Source organism: Heterocephalus glaber, unplaced genomic scaffold (assembly GCF_053883595.1).
Source record: "Heterocephalus glaber isolate CG9 unplaced genomic scaffold, H.glaber_assembly_v1.0 deba00001004, whole genome shotgun sequence".
Classification (NCBI taxonomy): domain Eukaryota; kingdom Metazoa; phylum Chordata; class Mammalia; order Rodentia; family Bathyergidae; genus Heterocephalus; species Heterocephalus glaber.
This window is the reverse complement of record NW_028258179.1, coordinates 1,744,580-1,760,530: the sequence shown is the minus strand read 5'-3', so window position 1 is coordinate 1,760,530 and position 15,951 is coordinate 1,744,580. Positions and strand designations below refer to the sequence as shown.

The 15,951-nt window shown below is 46.6% G+C and overlaps 1 protein-coding gene across 12 annotated transcripts in view; it reads right to left on the bottom strand.

Annotated features, from left to right (window-relative positions):
* The window catches only part of Agfg1 (ArfGAP with FG repeats 1), a 62,128-nt gene extending 56,782 nt beyond the window's left edge, over positions 1-5,346 (bottom strand). For 10 of the 12 annotated variants that reach the window (XM_021247006.2, XM_013066822.3, XM_021247010.2 and 7 more), the window contains exon 1: positions 4,905-5,346. In XM_021247006.2, the coding sequence (XP_021102665.1) occupies positions 4,905-5,071 (167 nt within the window). In that variant the 5' untranslated portion in view covers positions 5,072-5,346. Of the gene's footprint in view, positions 1-676; positions 4,691-4,904 lie in introns of those variants that run through there. The other 2 variants (XM_013066823.3, XM_021247012.2) reach the window with 2 other exon arrangements.
* Between the last annotated feature and the right edge of the window lie 10,605 nt (positions 5,347-15,951).

The window sequence follows — 15,951 nt, the reverse complement described above, 5'->3', positions numbered from 1 at the left end:
CGACACATGAATATGCCGAACCCAAAAGACCACAAGATTGGCTGCTGAACAGTTGCCAGGCACCAGGCACAGTATTCCCGCTGCCTCCAGAAAACATGACCATAATTTCTGAATAAAATTCAAAGATAACACATTTGGAGCTAAGAAGCTCCTTTAAAACATGCATAACGCAATCTTGAAACAAATATGCATACCCATAAACTATTCGTCCTGCCACTGAAATCCCCAAAATAAAGAATTCACAAATTACAGTAATCCAAGAAATTATATATTCTTTAAAGGTGGAATCAACACTAATTCTGGATGCCAACATCAAACTGGATATCACAGCAAAGAATTAAGAGTATGTTAATTTTACAATTTAAAGTTGTAGGCAGAACCAGGTATGGAAATACACACCTGGGATCCTAGCACTCTGGAAGGCCAAGGCAGCAGGACTTAAATTCTAGCCCAGCTTGGGCAACATAGCAATTTGTTGAGACCCCCATCTCAAAATAAAAAAAATTTAAATGATTGTTACTAGACTAAAGCCTGCTACAAAGCTGGCATTCATTAAGTAGTAATAATCATTATTATTTGAATTTTCATTTTAACAAATGCTTTAATAATCCAGGCACTTAAGCACATAATCTGTCACTTAATTTTTTAAAAAGTCATTACTGTCAAAATATCTTACTGAGTGCAGCCACTTTAGAAAAATCACAAGAAGTGAAAAGGTCCAGGTGGCATAACCCTACAATCTCAGCCAGGTGGAGGCTGATGCAGGAAGATCATAAACTGAAGGCTGAAGATATAGCTCAGGAGTGAGATGCTTGCCTAGCGCACACAAGGCCCCAGATTCAATCTCCAGGATCTCAAAAAAAAAAAAGTGAAAAAGGATTTAAGAATATAAATCACTACCCATTGTGACCTCATAAAGTTCTGAATACAATAAACACAGCTCCAAGATTATCTGATTGCCATCCATCCTAAAAACAATAAATTCCTCTTTAACCTAATTTTAATTTTAAAAGTAAAATTATTGGAATATTCACCTTAAGAGTCAAAAACACTCACAAAACAGAAAATAAATATCCAGCTACATTTACCAACTGTGAAATACCCAGTTTAAATGCAATTCATATAAAATAGGTGCCATTAAGAATGGCAAACTTATACAAACATCATTTTTCATTTTATTCACTCCTTCAGCAAAAAATTTACAAATCATTTTTTAAATAAGGCACTAATGTTTTCAGTCTCTACGAAACAAATGATTTAGTTTAAATTTAGTCTTTCAATCAACTAAAAGTTATTTAACATCAAGGAAATTTTTTTTGAGGTGCTAGGGACTGAACCCAGGCAGGGCCTCATGCATGCTTGGCAAACTCTCTACCCTGAGCTACACTCATAGCATCATGAAGGCAATTTTTATTGCTGGCTATAATTTAAATTATTGGAGTGTCCATTCATAAAGTATCCTTAAAGACAATCAGAAAGATAGCAAACTAGTTAAGTTAGGACATGTCCTTTCTGCCAACAACAAATAGTTAAACTACATCTAAATCTAAAGTCGATATTAAAGTTTCACAATCTGACTTCAGTTTTATACTCTGAATGACATCACTCAGCATGCGGGACACTCAACTGGAAAAAAAGAGGGCAGATTAACTCTGAATCTAGTAATATTAACAATAAGATACTGGCTTAATTTATTTAAAGATTGTGTTCAATGAATGTTAAAAGTTATGTGACGATCCTGAAATTTAGAATCCATGAGGAGATACTACTCTCTGTGTATCAGTCATTTTCCAGGTAAATCAAGCAACGGCAGTTAAAATGCCATATCATAATTTGTTCCTCCATCAGTCAGCCCCATCCTCAAATGTAGCATGTGTTTAGTAAATATAGTACTTGAACCATTCAATCCTCTTAACAATCCTGAGCTATAAATTATCATCTTATCCCAAATTTAAAATCCAAAGCCATGGGGATAGATCCAAGCCATCCCACATAGTGTTTAATACCTTGCCCTAAAGTCATGAAGCTAGTGACTGTCTAATTCCGACTTTAAAATTCTTATTCTTTCAACTATACTATGTCATCTACATAGCATTAATTATTATTAACTCAATAGTTGTTCTTTCTAAATTATTTTCTGGCATTTTTGCTTTTCAAATAAAAAATCCTCAAGAGCTATTATCCCTTCTACATTCTCCAATACACATCTGATGGCGGTAATTCCAGCAGTCATTCCTTCCTTCCCAAGAAACTGAGATCTCTGATTTGGGAACCGTATATGGGGATCCTTGTTCCAAAAGAAGTCTGGGAAAGCAGATGGCCGGCCAAGGCACTGCTTCAAAGTAGCCACGTGACTTACACTAACCTCATCAGACTGAAGTGCAGAATTTCTGAAAGTGTTGGACCAAAGACGTAATTTAAGGCAATATGTGGCCCCAGAAGCTGGGGGCAACCATCTTTGGTTGAGGGAAAGCTAACCAGTATCATCACTGAGAGGCTTAAACCATTCATGTACTTGGTCTTTTAACTACATGAAGCTGAAACTTGTCTTGAATGGACTTTACTCGGGCATCAAGTCCTCTGTGAAATCTTCACATAAACCAGCTTGAGTCAGGTTTTGGGTTACATTCAAATACTCCACAGTAACAGATTTTTACTAGGGTGCTTCTCATTTCATTGCAATTTACTTATTATTCTCTTAGTCATAGAATGTCCTCTCCTCCTGTCAACACTTCTCAACTATTGGATACATACTATGTACCAAGCGTTGGGTGAGCTGCTTAACCCAAATCATCCCTTACTATTGAAAACAAATCTATATCCAAAATATGGAAAGGAAATTTTACCTTCACCATTTCATATGTGACAAAACTCACTCAACTGAGTGGCATTCTTAATAGACATAGCTAATACTTTGAATAGCCAAAATTCAAAAGTAGGTTTCTGTGGCTCATAAGTACTTGGACTTTTAACTACAGGAGGCTGAAATTTGTCCTAAGTGGTCTTTATTCAGGCATCAACTCCTCTGGAAAGCCTTCTATATTCATTTCCGTATTTTAGGAACAGCATACTCAGAGAAGAGTATCACAATGTATTGTTAACCATATGTCTAGACACCGAGAATACAAACTCCACAGCATAGTAGAGTCCAGACAACTGCAGGGTCTCCCAGTGTATGACACCAAAAAAGTGAGCAGTATGTGTGAAATAAGAACTAAACAGACAAATGAAGTCCTATCCACTACAGATTAAATTCCACTGAAATGAACAATTCTCATTATACCAAAATATCCTTTTATACAGACTGTCTCTAAAAGCATGGACTGTAGAGTGAAATCTGAAAATATTTCCCTAATATTACATATTTGCTGCAAGGGAATACTTTCTATACTTATAAAGAGCTACACAGAATCAGAAATTTGGTTGGGGGTGTGGCTCAATGGTAGAGCACTGACGCAGCACGAGAAATACCCTATGTTCAATACCAGCCCCAAAAAAGCAAAGAAAAAAAAGAAATATTAGAAATCTGGAAGTATCTCAAAATACATACTTTAAATACTTCCAAGACCTGTATTTAGTACTGTCAAAGCAGAACATGCTTCTTAAGCACATATTAAAGTTCCAACACTTTAAACAAACTGGACCATGAGCTTAACTTTAGAACCAAAGTTGTGCAACACAGGGTCCCTTTACTTCCTAGCGTTACTTAATTTATAAATGGAAAGCACGAAGCAGACTATCTCCTAGGTACCAGCTACCTCTGACAACTTCTCTGAGGGTCACTACACAGTAACCTGTGGAACATTCCTATCACACCATTTTAACGTTCAGCATAGAACATTCTTGCCCCGACACTTTTCCTGAATTTACTTATGAATTACCTCTTCTTCCATTAAATTAAGTATGTATTTACCAGCATATCCCAGCTTCACTGAAATCTATTGGGCACTCAAAAAATGTTTGTAATACTCATGGGAAACTAATACTGCCTCACTGCCCAAATTACAAGGGGAAAAAAGGTAAACAGTAGTAGACTACTGGGAATGTCCTGCATTTTTCAACCTTTGAGAAATCCGGTTTTTCATTTAGTATGTACTTTGAGTTACTAATCTTACAAGGATTTTGAGAATGAGAAATAATTAGTAACTACCACTTCAATAACTTGATCTGAATCCCAGATGATTAGTATACAGGAGCATCTTAGCAGTTCCAAAATCCTCCACAAACTTTCCAAATGAAATTTCACAATATTAAAAATCTTATCAAACTACAGGTTAATGAAGCAAACAAGAGAAAAACCATCGGAATAACCCAAGTCGGTAATCTCCATATTTCTAAAACAATGGCGTCCTCCCATGTCCCATTTCTGAGAAGAGTCAGGACTCCGGGGTATTGATCCAGGAGTCTCTCAGACACAGCCACACAACCAGCCAATGCTTTATTTCCATTTAAAACTTTGCCCCAACTGCCCCAGACTCTCTGGATTGGAAAGCTGAAGCCCTACAAACTCATAGCTGCTTCCCTGCCTCCCCCTCCCCCAATGAATCCTCTCCAACTTTCCTCTTGGGGTTGGCGTCTCTGCCATCCTAACGTCTTCACGCCGCTGCACTTCCGAAGTGCCTGCTCCTCCGGGGTCCCGGATACGCCAGAGCCCAGGAAAGCGGCTGCTCCCCGCCCGCTTCCCCGGCGGCCGGCAGGTGCCGGGCTGGGGACCGCGGCGGGCGCCGGGGCGGGGCGCACAAAGGCCCGCGTGGCCCTCCCGGCCCCTCGCGCCTCCCGCAGCCCAGCCCGGAACCGACCAAGCCGGGACTGCAGGGCGCTCGCCCTGGCCGCCCTCCCCTCCCTTCCCCTCCCGCCGGCCCGGCCTGGCCCGCAGCGCACCGCGCCCGCCCAGCGGCACTCACAGGCTGCCGGAGCAGGAGGTGCAGACGAAGGAGCCGATCGTCATGTTCACGTAGGTGGGGCCGCGCTGGTCGCAGTCGAAGCACTTTCGGTTGTGCGGGAGGCCGGTCATGTCCCGCAGCATCTTCAGGTGCTTCTCCTCCTGCTTGCGCTTGGCGCTGGCCGCCATAGCCGCGGCGCCGGGGCAGCGGCAGGGCCGGGAGCCGGACGGCGCTTGCCGGGGGCCGCGGTCCCACTGGCCGCCCTGGCCGCGGCCGCCGCCCTCTGTCAGCGCGCGCCACCCGCGCCGGACCCGGCCGCTGCGAATCGGCTCGGCTCGACTGGGCTCGACGCGGCGCGGACGCTGCGGGGCGCGCACGGACGGCTCACAGCAACCGGCCCGCCCGGGACAACCGCCGCCACCGCCGCCGCCGCCGCCACCTTCCCGACTTCTCCTGCGGGGAAAAGGCGAGAAAGGGGGGCAGCAAGAGGAGGCTCGCCGCGGGCGGCCGGAGGCCGAGTGTCGGCTCGCGCCCCCTGCTGACTCGGAGGAGCCACTGCGGCCACGCTGAGGCCGAGGGCGGGGCGGGGCGGGGCAGAGTAGGGAATGCGCGATAAATAATGGACAATATTGATTGAGTGAGTGCCTGTGTGTGCCAAGCGCTTCACATGGGTTGCCTTCCTGACCATTGCTCTGGGGATCATTCCAAATTCTTCGTTGTGGCCTAAAAACGCTCCCGGGCTAGCTCAGTCTTCCCTCATCATTTATTCAGCACCCTGGATTTGCAAGCCCCTTTCCCACTCCTGCCCTCGCAGGGTTTCTCAGGCTCGCCGTTGTTGACACGTGGGGCAAGTTAATACTTCGGTGTAGGGGCTGTTGTATAGGATTTTGGGCAGCTATCCTTGGCCTCCACCCGCTAGATGCCATCATGAACCCTTCTGCGGCTTGTCAGTGCCCCAAACCCCAAGATACGGCATTGCCAGATGTGGAGGGAGATTCGAGAGGGTGAAAACCACAGCTGCACATGGAAGACAGGACCACTGATGGCAGCTGATGTCCCATTAGTCACGTGGGGTGCAGCTGGCACCTCAGCCAAGCTGTCTTGGGTCTACCCCAGCTCACCTATGGAAAGCTGCCGCCCATCGCATTGGGTGTCCTCCCGAGGCATGGAGGCACTCGCCTGTAGTCCCAGCACGCTGGGAGGCTGAGGCGGCAGGATGGCAGGTTTAAGTTGCTGGGCAACTTAGCAACTTAGCGACCCCATCTCAAAATTTTTAAAAAGGGCTGGGGATGCAGCTCAGTGCAAAGGCCCTGCATTCAATCCCCTGTGCAAACAATAAATTAAATAAGTAAATTGCTGTGTTGTATTTTCTTCATGGTTCCAGTTTTTTGAATGCTGCCCCTTATTTAATGTGCTCTATGTATGTCATAGGCCTCTCCCTGGACACTGTCCACAGCTGCTGCCCTGTATGTTCCTCACTTCTCCACCCATGCCGTGCCCAGAGCTTGATACCAAGTGCTCAGTGTTCGTGGAATGAATGCATGAGACAACCCCGGGAGGTGAGCATGATTGGTATTTCCATTTCCGGAGGGTGAAGCACTGGGGGAGTGAGTTTACCTGAGTATTCATACAGGGAAGCAGGGATTCCCACCCAGTCATGCTGTAGGACCCAGATCTCTTTATCTCGGCAAGAATCAACTGCCAGCAGCATGTTAAAATCCCTGCACCTCATCAGAGACCTGGAGTCCCAAATCACTCAGCGTTGAATGGGAAGCTGTCACAAAAGGTTCTTAACTGCCAAGGCCTACATCCAGCACTCCTGGGAAAGTGACTAGATAAATCGGCCCTCGGAGACTCCATGTTAACATAACACTATTAATAATAGTGCTTTTAGTGTTGAAAGAGAGGAGCAGATAGCTTGGCCAATGGATTTTTAAAAACTCTTGCCTTTATGGAAAACATTATACTATCATGAGCCTATGGCGCATGTTCAGCAACTGTCAGTTCAGTTTTAATCCTGCTTTACAGAGGCCCTGACCCATCTCTCCATCCCCCATCCTATTATTTTGAAGCAAACCATAGCTATCCTACCGTTCATCTGCAAGTATTTCAGTTTGTATCACTAAAAAATAAAAATTCCCTCTTTCTTATTCTTAACCACAATACCTTCAACACACACAAAAAGTTATTATTTTCTAAAAATGTTATTAATATCCAACACTGTTAAGCATTTATGTCATTGTTATTTTAAAAGATTTCTAGTTTGTTTGAATCCACACCTGACCATTGCAGCTTGACAATATATTTCATAAAGTCTCTTTTTTCTTCTCTTTTTCCAGTAGAGTTTCTCATAGTCTTGGACATTTAACGTGTTCCTCTGTCCTATTTCCTAAAAATTGGTAGTTGGATCTAGTTCACTTGTATCTAGTTCATCTTGGGGAGGGTATTTTATTCTGTTTTTCCATCAGGAGACACTTAGTTGGGTGTTCTTTTAGCTATTATCAGCTGGCCATGATTAATGTCTAGATTCAATCATTCATTAAAGATTACAAGCTAATGGTAGAAATTCTGTCATTCCCACTTCCTTTTTTAGCAAAATATTTTTATAAAGAAAAAGCATCCCTTGATCTACCATTTGGTATAGTTCATCTCAGAAAGATAAATGTTTCATTCCTTTATTCATAAATTTTTAAGATAATATATTGGTTTTGTATCACCATCCAGTGGTGACCACTGGTTTTCAAGTATCGTTATAAGGTCTGGATGGGATGTATTAGCAGATATCCTGGCTGCTCACATTGTACCATTGTTGTCTGCTGAAAGTTGGCTGTTGAGTTTTTTGACAAAACCCTGATACATAAGGTCAAGTGGACTTCTAATCTGGCAGGGCTCCAGCCGTCCAAGACATCCGGGCACTGAAATGTCGCATCCTGGAGTGATCAAAACAGAGCTCAGCTCCACTTTGGCTACAAGGAAGACACTACCAATCTCTTACTTCTTACCGGCAGCTGTGCTCGCCCGCGGCCAGTGGCTGTGTTCTGTATTTGCAGGGTTCATTTAGCATTTGTTCGTTCTCTAGTTATTCATCCCGGCAAGGTCTCTCATCGGACAGATTCCAAAGCCACAAGACATGACTGTAGCACCTTCTACAAACATATGAATGAGTGGTTATTTTGTTGTTCTGAAGAGTTGGTATCTCTAAACTCTTTCTCAAAAATGAAATTTCGGCAAAATCCAAGATGTTATTTTTTCCAAGAAGAGGTGAACGTTCCTGCTGGATGTTGGCTCTTTTAGTGTATGTGCTGCCGAAGTGAGCTCGGATGTTGGCTCTTTTATACCATATATAATATCAAGGCAGGTTTCTACTTTTAAAAATTCCAAGGAGACTTTATTGCGTATCAAGCAAGACTGTTTATTTTCATTTCCTTAACGCTCACAGCAAGGCAGAAGGGGGTATTATTATCCCGTTTTATGTAGGAGGAAACTGGCTGGCTTCCCCCAGGCCATGGGAGGAGTGAAGCTTGAAGCCAGGATTCCAACCCAGATCTGTAAGGCCTTGGCCTTTGCTCCACATGATTGAATCCTGACCCTGCAGTCACTGGACTTATAGGGCAGAGCTTTACCTGTCCAGATGCTGGCTCAGCTGGGCATGGTGGCACATGCCAGGCAATCTCAGCTCTCTGGGAAGCTGAGGAAGAGAACCACAGCCTGGAGCCTGGTCAACTCAGCAAGTTAGCAAGAGCCCTTCCCAAAATAAAATATGGAAAAGGGCTGGGGAGGACCTCAGGCCAAAGGCTCTGGGATCACTCCCTAGTACCAGGAATTGAGAGAGAATTTACCCCTTCAGCTAGCTAAATTTTTTCTTAATGCACGACAGACTGCCCCATTGCCCTCCTCCCACTAAAGCCTTTTGGGGACTTCCCATTGCTCCTGTGATGAAAAAACCCAGGATGCTCAAAAGGCCCGCACAGGCCACCACCCCCATGCTAGGTCCCTCCCTCCCTGGCCCAGCCCCCAGTGCCCCAGGGACTGCCCTGGTCTCCACCACTCTGCTCCAGCTCTATTTCTTCTCCTCTACCACAGATCCTTTTTGATGCTGCTTTTGTTGCCGAAAACCAACATTCTGTCTCTTCCTTCCCTTCTCATATCCCAGATCCAGCTCAGTGTCTGCTTTTCAATCCCCCATATGCCTCTTCTTTATTCACTTAATGCTGCGGCTACTTCCATTGTTTTCTGATTTTCAGTCAGGTCACACACACACACACACACACACACACCCCTAATCCTTCCCACACACAGCAGGCTTCATCCAGGCAGGGGCCAGGTTGGTCATCGCTTACCGCTCTTTCTCCACCACTTAGCATGCGGCTTGAAGGGGCTCAGTGAATATTGGTTGAGTGAATAAGTGCAGCAATGGGGTGCCCAAGAATAAAGGTTCTCTGGGTCTTATGCAGGGGGCTCAGCGCTGTGTTTATTGATACCCCTGGTGTTCTGGCTCTCAGATTGATTACAAAGCTACAGTAGTTTCGTTGAGGAACTTGCAAATTCTGAACTCAAACCTCCAGTAGTAAAGAATCCAGCACCCCCCTAAGTGGTGACCTACTCACTCCTAGCTCCTGTCACCAAAGGTGAGTCAGAGAAAATGTCCTGAACAAACCCCAGTGTTTGGAAAGGCCCCGTGGAGCCCCCAGACCAGGGAGCAAGCTGCCAACTCATCCCCTGCTGCCCACCCTGCTGCAGGCCAGCGCCGAGCAGGCTGCTCCTCTGAGCAAAGCAGACAAGCCGAGGCAAAGCTCAGGGCACAACCAGGGCTAGAGGAGGGCTCGCCACGCTTGGAGGACCTCAGTTCCGGCTTCTGACAGCATCGTCACAATAGAGCCCTGAAGATCCTCTGACAAAACAGGAAGATGCTGCCAGATATGTGAAAGTCCCCTGGCGCTCCTCGACACCTGCAGTATGCTGAGTTTGTATTTTTAATACATTTTGGACATGGCTAGTGAATAACAGAGTTGCGTAAAAAGGGCTGTGTATAATAAGGGCTAACTTGTTCAGTTTAATTATTTAAAACTACACCCATAATCCCAGCACTTGGGAGGCTGAGGCAGGAGGAGTGTAGTGAGTTTGAGGCCAGCCTGGACTACATAGTGAGACCCTGTCTCAAAAGACAAAATAAAGAAAAAAAGCTATGTCCACTTGGAGCCCTGATTGACACCTTTTCATACTTTAATGCTCTAAGAGCCTAAAAATTAAAAAAAAAAAAAAGAAGTGGCCATGACTGCTCTCCGAGGTCCCTGCCCTTCTGCCCCAAACCCCCAGACTCCCAACTTCTCTTCCTAACCCTGGACCCCTCAGAAGCCCCAGGCCCCCCCCCACCCCCACCAGGGTGGAGGGTGGGGGGTGGGCAGCTCTGATTCTCCACCCTGGGGTCCTCAGCACTTCCTCCCCTCAGGCCCCTACCGCCTGAAGCTGATTTAGGGTAGAGAGGGGAGCAAGCTGATGGCAAAAAGCCTTTAGGAAAACTGGAGCTGTAGGTTTTCCATTTTGATTAACATTCCTCCCACCCCGCCGCATGACATTTTCCGGCTTTGGGCCAAAGAGCCAACGCTAATTTTTATGGCCTGGGTAAGTAACGTGAAGGGAAAGTCATGTGGGCCCCATGAACTCCCCCAGGCCCCAGCGGGTTTCACAGAATGAATAATCGCAGGGCCTCGAGTGCACGGTACCGCAGAAGAATATTCAACGTGATTCTTTCCCCCTGTTCTTTTGATAGTGCCTTCCTTTAGCTGTGGTTTGATTATTTTTAACATGACTGCCTGACTTGCTTTTTAATTTGCAAAATGCAGTGAGATAGAAAAGTGGGGCTGGGGACCCACAGAGAACAAGCAGTCAGTGTGCACTTCCTGGAACTAGGAACACAGTTTCCGGGTGTGCTCTGCAGAGCACGTGCAGAGCGGAGATGCCAGACACCACGAGCATGGGCCTCTGGACACCTGGCGTTCCCTGGACTCTTCCCGGCTGCAGCACCCCCCCTCCCCGCCCCCCTCCTGTCCCTGCTGCTGAAGACCAGCCTTGCTGCTCTCATCTGTGAGCTTTCTCTCTGCAGCAGAATTCTCTCCTTTCAGAGAGCAGGGGCCAAGCCTTCACCTTCTGCACACCTGCTTCGCAGGGCCAGGGAAGTCTCCATAAATCATGCCACTTGATTGACTGACCCAATACCAGGCCATTCTGGAAGCCCAAAACAATTGCAGCCTGACTTCCATTACCCATTTTTCAAAAAAGCCTGTTGGGGATTTTAGAGAGAAACTAGAAGTGGCTTTCAGGCTGCCTTCCTTCACTCAGTGCCTTCATACCAAATACTAACTATCTGCCGGGCACCGTGCTCCCCAGGGGGGTCCAGCAGTGGATGCTTCAACATCTGTAATGTTTTTGGAGCTTGTGTTTCCATGCAAGCAAGAGCAGGCCACGTGGCAAAAATGACAATGGAAGCAGGACGAGGGACTGTAGAGCTCATAATGGTGGGCAGACAGGTGCAGAGGATGAAGCAGAGGGAATTCTCGAAGTTGTGCCTCTCACAAGCCACAGGCAAAATGACCTCCCTCCTGTGGAGGGTTTATGCCAGGATCAGGAAGCCTGGGTCACCCTTGTCGCCTACAGAGAGCTTGAATCCCAATCTTCCAAAGCCAAGGGAGGGAGAAAATGTCTCGGAGCCACCGGCTGGAAGATTCTGGGGTAAGAAAGAAACGCTTCATTCACATCGTCAATGGAACGTTGTTTTGCCCATTCCTGGAAGAGAAAGGGGATCGTCCCTCTGGTTCTGAGGAAAGAAAGGGGCCCCTGTGGGAGAGAAACCTGCTCCAGTTATCAGAAGAGAAACGCCCCCAGGACTTGCTGGGCCCACAGAAAAGAAAATGCACTCTACCAATCCACTTCCCATTTTAAAAGTGAGTCTCTGAAAACAAAAACCCCATCTCTTTCCCTTTGTGTTTCTCACCAAATACCTTGCAGATAGGTAGTGGCTCAGTAGACAGTTCAGGGGAACTGAGTACAGAGCACCTCCCTGGAGTCCAGGTGACTGAGTCCTACAGCCCAGGGACCTAGTCTGAATAATGAGGACTAATACTTCCCAGCACCAAGAACCCAGCAGTATTCAAAGCTGTTTCTGTAGAGTAACCAACCCCTTAATCCTCATACCAGCCTTTGGAGGTGGAGTTTATCGCTATACCCATTTTACAGATGAGGAAACTAAGGCTACTGAGTTAATGAGCTAGCCAAGGTCAGAGAGCAGGGACTCCATGGCGTTGGGAGGATACCATTCAACCTCTGCAGGCACCTCCTCGTGCTCTGTTGAATCCTCTCCTTGGGAATCCAACCCAGCCCTACAAGAAGTCAGGAAAGGCTGGGAGGCACGTGCTGTTCTCCTGGTCTGAACCCGGACCCTGGGAGTACAAATCACAAGCACCCCTGAATGTAACTGGGCTTGTTTAACCTGGGGTTTCTGCTTTGCAAGGACCTTACCCCAGAGCGTCAGGCTGCACACACGGAAGGCCTGCTTTCACTCGACAGATTATTCGGACAAGGGAAACTACTTGAAAATTCACACATACCAGGCACCCATAGTAAAAAGGCCTTGAGTATTCGCTCAGGTAATTGTCCCTGTTCACACGTGTCCTCACTGCGTGTGCCTTCGGCCTTCTAGCCAAGCCAGCTCTAGAAGCAGGAGAGGCGCTGGAGGGGGTGTACAGGAACAAGCCCACAGCCATCTTTCCCGTCAGGCTGCCCTTGTTGCTGTGTTATTACTCATCAGACTGGCCTTGGGGCTGCTAATGACTCAGAAGGTTGTGGTGAGGATTTGAAAAGGGAAATAAACTCAGCATAGCACCTGTTAGGACTTCCATCACTGCTCTTACTCTTTTAGATACACTGACTAATTCCCTCTTCACCGACTGCCATTGCAGTTCAGCTGCAGTTTTCAGAAGCTTCTGTGAGCAGCCTCCTGTGCGGCTCCCCTCCCACCAGAGTGTCGCTGCGCCTTGATTCGTCAGCCGCAGCTGTGGTCTCAGTGGTCTGAAAGGCAGTCAGTGATGTCTGAGAGCTACTACCCTTTTCTCAGCCCGGAGAGGTTTTCACAGCATTTGTTAGGTGAATACAAGACCGTGTTCAGTTCAGTCGATTCCACAGATGAAACACATCTGACCACAGAAGTGACAGGTTCATTTCTTAAGTTTGTTTGGAGAAGGAAGGGGATTGGGGTCTGCGTGTGCCTCCGAAGTGGGCTCAAGATCTCTCGAATCAGTGTTCTGTGTACACCTGTCTGTGACAGTCATGGCAAACACGGGTTTCTGAGACAAACAGTCCAGGCATCTCCCCAGGGAGCTGGAACAAGTATCTCTACTTTTCTGTGCCTTGGTTTTCTCACCTGTAAAATGGGAATGAAAACGTCACCTACCTCAGAAGGTTGCTGTGAGGATTGAGTGATTTAATCTACCAAAACCCCTTAGGATCAGCCAGGTAGTAAGCACTCTACAAGTTTTTGTGATCATAACTATATTTCCTTGTCTTTCTACCAACCACCTGCCTTCAACCCCATTAGAGCAACCAAGCAAATGTATATCCTTCCATTAAACCTTTTTCTCTTACTATCCTAATTAATACATGAATGCAACCTCATAGTTTAAAAAACTTCAAACAATACTGTTGCGGTGGGTTGAAGTAGACCACAAAACTTCACATTTGCCCCAGAACCCCAGGATGTGATTTATTGGAAACAGGATCTTCGAAGGTGGAGTTGGTTGGAAATCTCAAGATGAAATCCTGATTTAGAGCAGGCCCTAGATCCAAGGGGGACACATGGACACACAGGGAGAAGGCCGTGTGACAAGGGAAGCAGAAATTGGAGTTATGCTGCCACCAGCCATGGAATACCCTGGACCCCTGGGGACTGGGAGAGGCAGGAAGGAATCTTTTCGGGAGCCTTTGGAGAAAGTGCAGACCTCTAGCAGCCTGATACTTGGCTCCCGGCTTCCAAACTATGGGAATGAGCTCCTGTTGTTTGAAGTCACCCATTTGGTGCTGATTTGCTTCAGAAACTAACAAACAAACGCAGTGAAGCCAGAGTCTCCTGGTCCTCAGCAGGAGGACCTCAGTAGTTGTGCTGTTATCTTTCCAACCCTTTCACCGTGTTGTTCCGCATACGCATCCAGGATATTTCCTGTAGTGAAATCAGCCCCGGTTGGTGAATGTGGCTGCATGATTGCCATGCCACCAAGCAATGCTCTGCAGCCAGGCAGTTGGGGACAACAGACAGCCCCCACCAGGCTGGCAGCTGCTGCTGCTGTCACCAGAAAATGCAGTGATCAACCCCTTTGTCCCGCTGAGCATTGTCTCCGACTGTGAATACAACATAAAAAGTCATCTAGACCGAAGTCTCATTTTTCATAACCCATGGGTTTTCAGGGTAATTTTAACTCCTTTACTTCCCCCTTTTTATGCATGTTACACTTTTGGTCTATGCATCTTCTACAAATCTGATTCATACGGTTCCATTCTCTGGAAGGGTGGGAATTTGAGTGCTCTGCCACATCTTCCGGCTGTGAGCATGAGACACAGTTACCCGAGACATGAAAGGGATTTTCACATACAGAGGTTAAAACGGGAAGTACATTAGCATCACCTGGACCAGTGACCTAACAGGTTTAGAGTGCAGACCTTTTTAGAACCTGATAAATGATGCCAACCCCCCACCTCCCTGAATGATGCCCCAGTCATAGAAAATATCATCTCAGGCTGGGCCTTGTTAAATTAAAATCTCAATTAAAATCCAGGTGTGGTGGTGCCCACCTATAATCCTAGCTACTCAGAAGGCTGAGGCAGGAGGATCACCAGTTCGAGACCAGCCTGAGGAACTTAGTGAGACCCTGCCTCAAAATTTAACCGGGGTGGGAGGATGCAGCTCAATGGTACAGCTCTTGCCTAGCATGTATGAAGCTCTGGGTTCAATCTCCAGTACCACTAAACAAGTAAGGAAATAAATTTAAAATCGCCCTCCTATTGAGAAAAATAGGGGATCTGGTGGTAGGACTGGAACAGGAACTTGATTCTCCATGACTCATCCTGACCCTGGGGATGACAGGTTCCCTTGGTCCCAGACTGAAGCCCCCAGTTTGCCTGCAGGGGTGACCAAGCTGAGGAGGATTTCAGAGGGCGATGGGCTGGCTTCAGCTCCTTAGATGCAGATGCCCTGAGGACTCCACACTGGGTTCCTGTAATGTGGATCCCCTCCGTTCTCCACCAGGGACCCAAGAAATTAACTTACTCAAAAGCAGCCAAGCCTTGGATAGCAGGAAGAGGACTCATTTGAAGTAACAGTCTTTGCATTTCCAAAAGGAATTTAGATCATGTCTTCTTCGGACCTCTTAAAAATAGACTCAAAGAGAGACAGAAAGGCAAAGGACCACACGTCAGGAGCATTCAGTGCCTCTCTCTGGACTCTGTTCCTGCCTCCTTGGGTGGAGCAGGCATCGCACAACACATTGTATGGATTTGCACTCACACCATGCAGAACCTCGGCATCTCGCTGCCTCGGCTCCCTAATGGCCCTCCTGCAGCTACATGACCTCCCAAGATCCTCCAGGCCCTCGTGGCAGCACACTTCCCTGCAGCCCCACTTCAGCTTTCTGATCCCTTTACTTGGTTCAGCAGCAGCCAGCGACTTCCCTTTCCAGGGCAGTCACCTCTCCTAGGGTTTCTCTGAATAGCTGTACTCCTACATTCTAAGTCATGGGAAATAACGAAGCCAGCCCTCAGCATTCCTGCCTGTGACTTATGTATGTTTACACACATTAGGAAGACAGTTCTTCAGAAGTTAAAAGTTCAATCTTATTTAGACTTTGGAATTAAAAAACACACTGACAAAGTCTAAGGTGCGGGGTGACAGGTCAAAAACGACAACCAAGTACAGTAGAGTGTGGTGTTTCGCATCTTGTCACCAACGTCAAAAAATATCCACTGTGTGTACCTACTGTATGGATGAGATACAGGGTGGGTAGAGACCACATTCTATTCTCTGCTT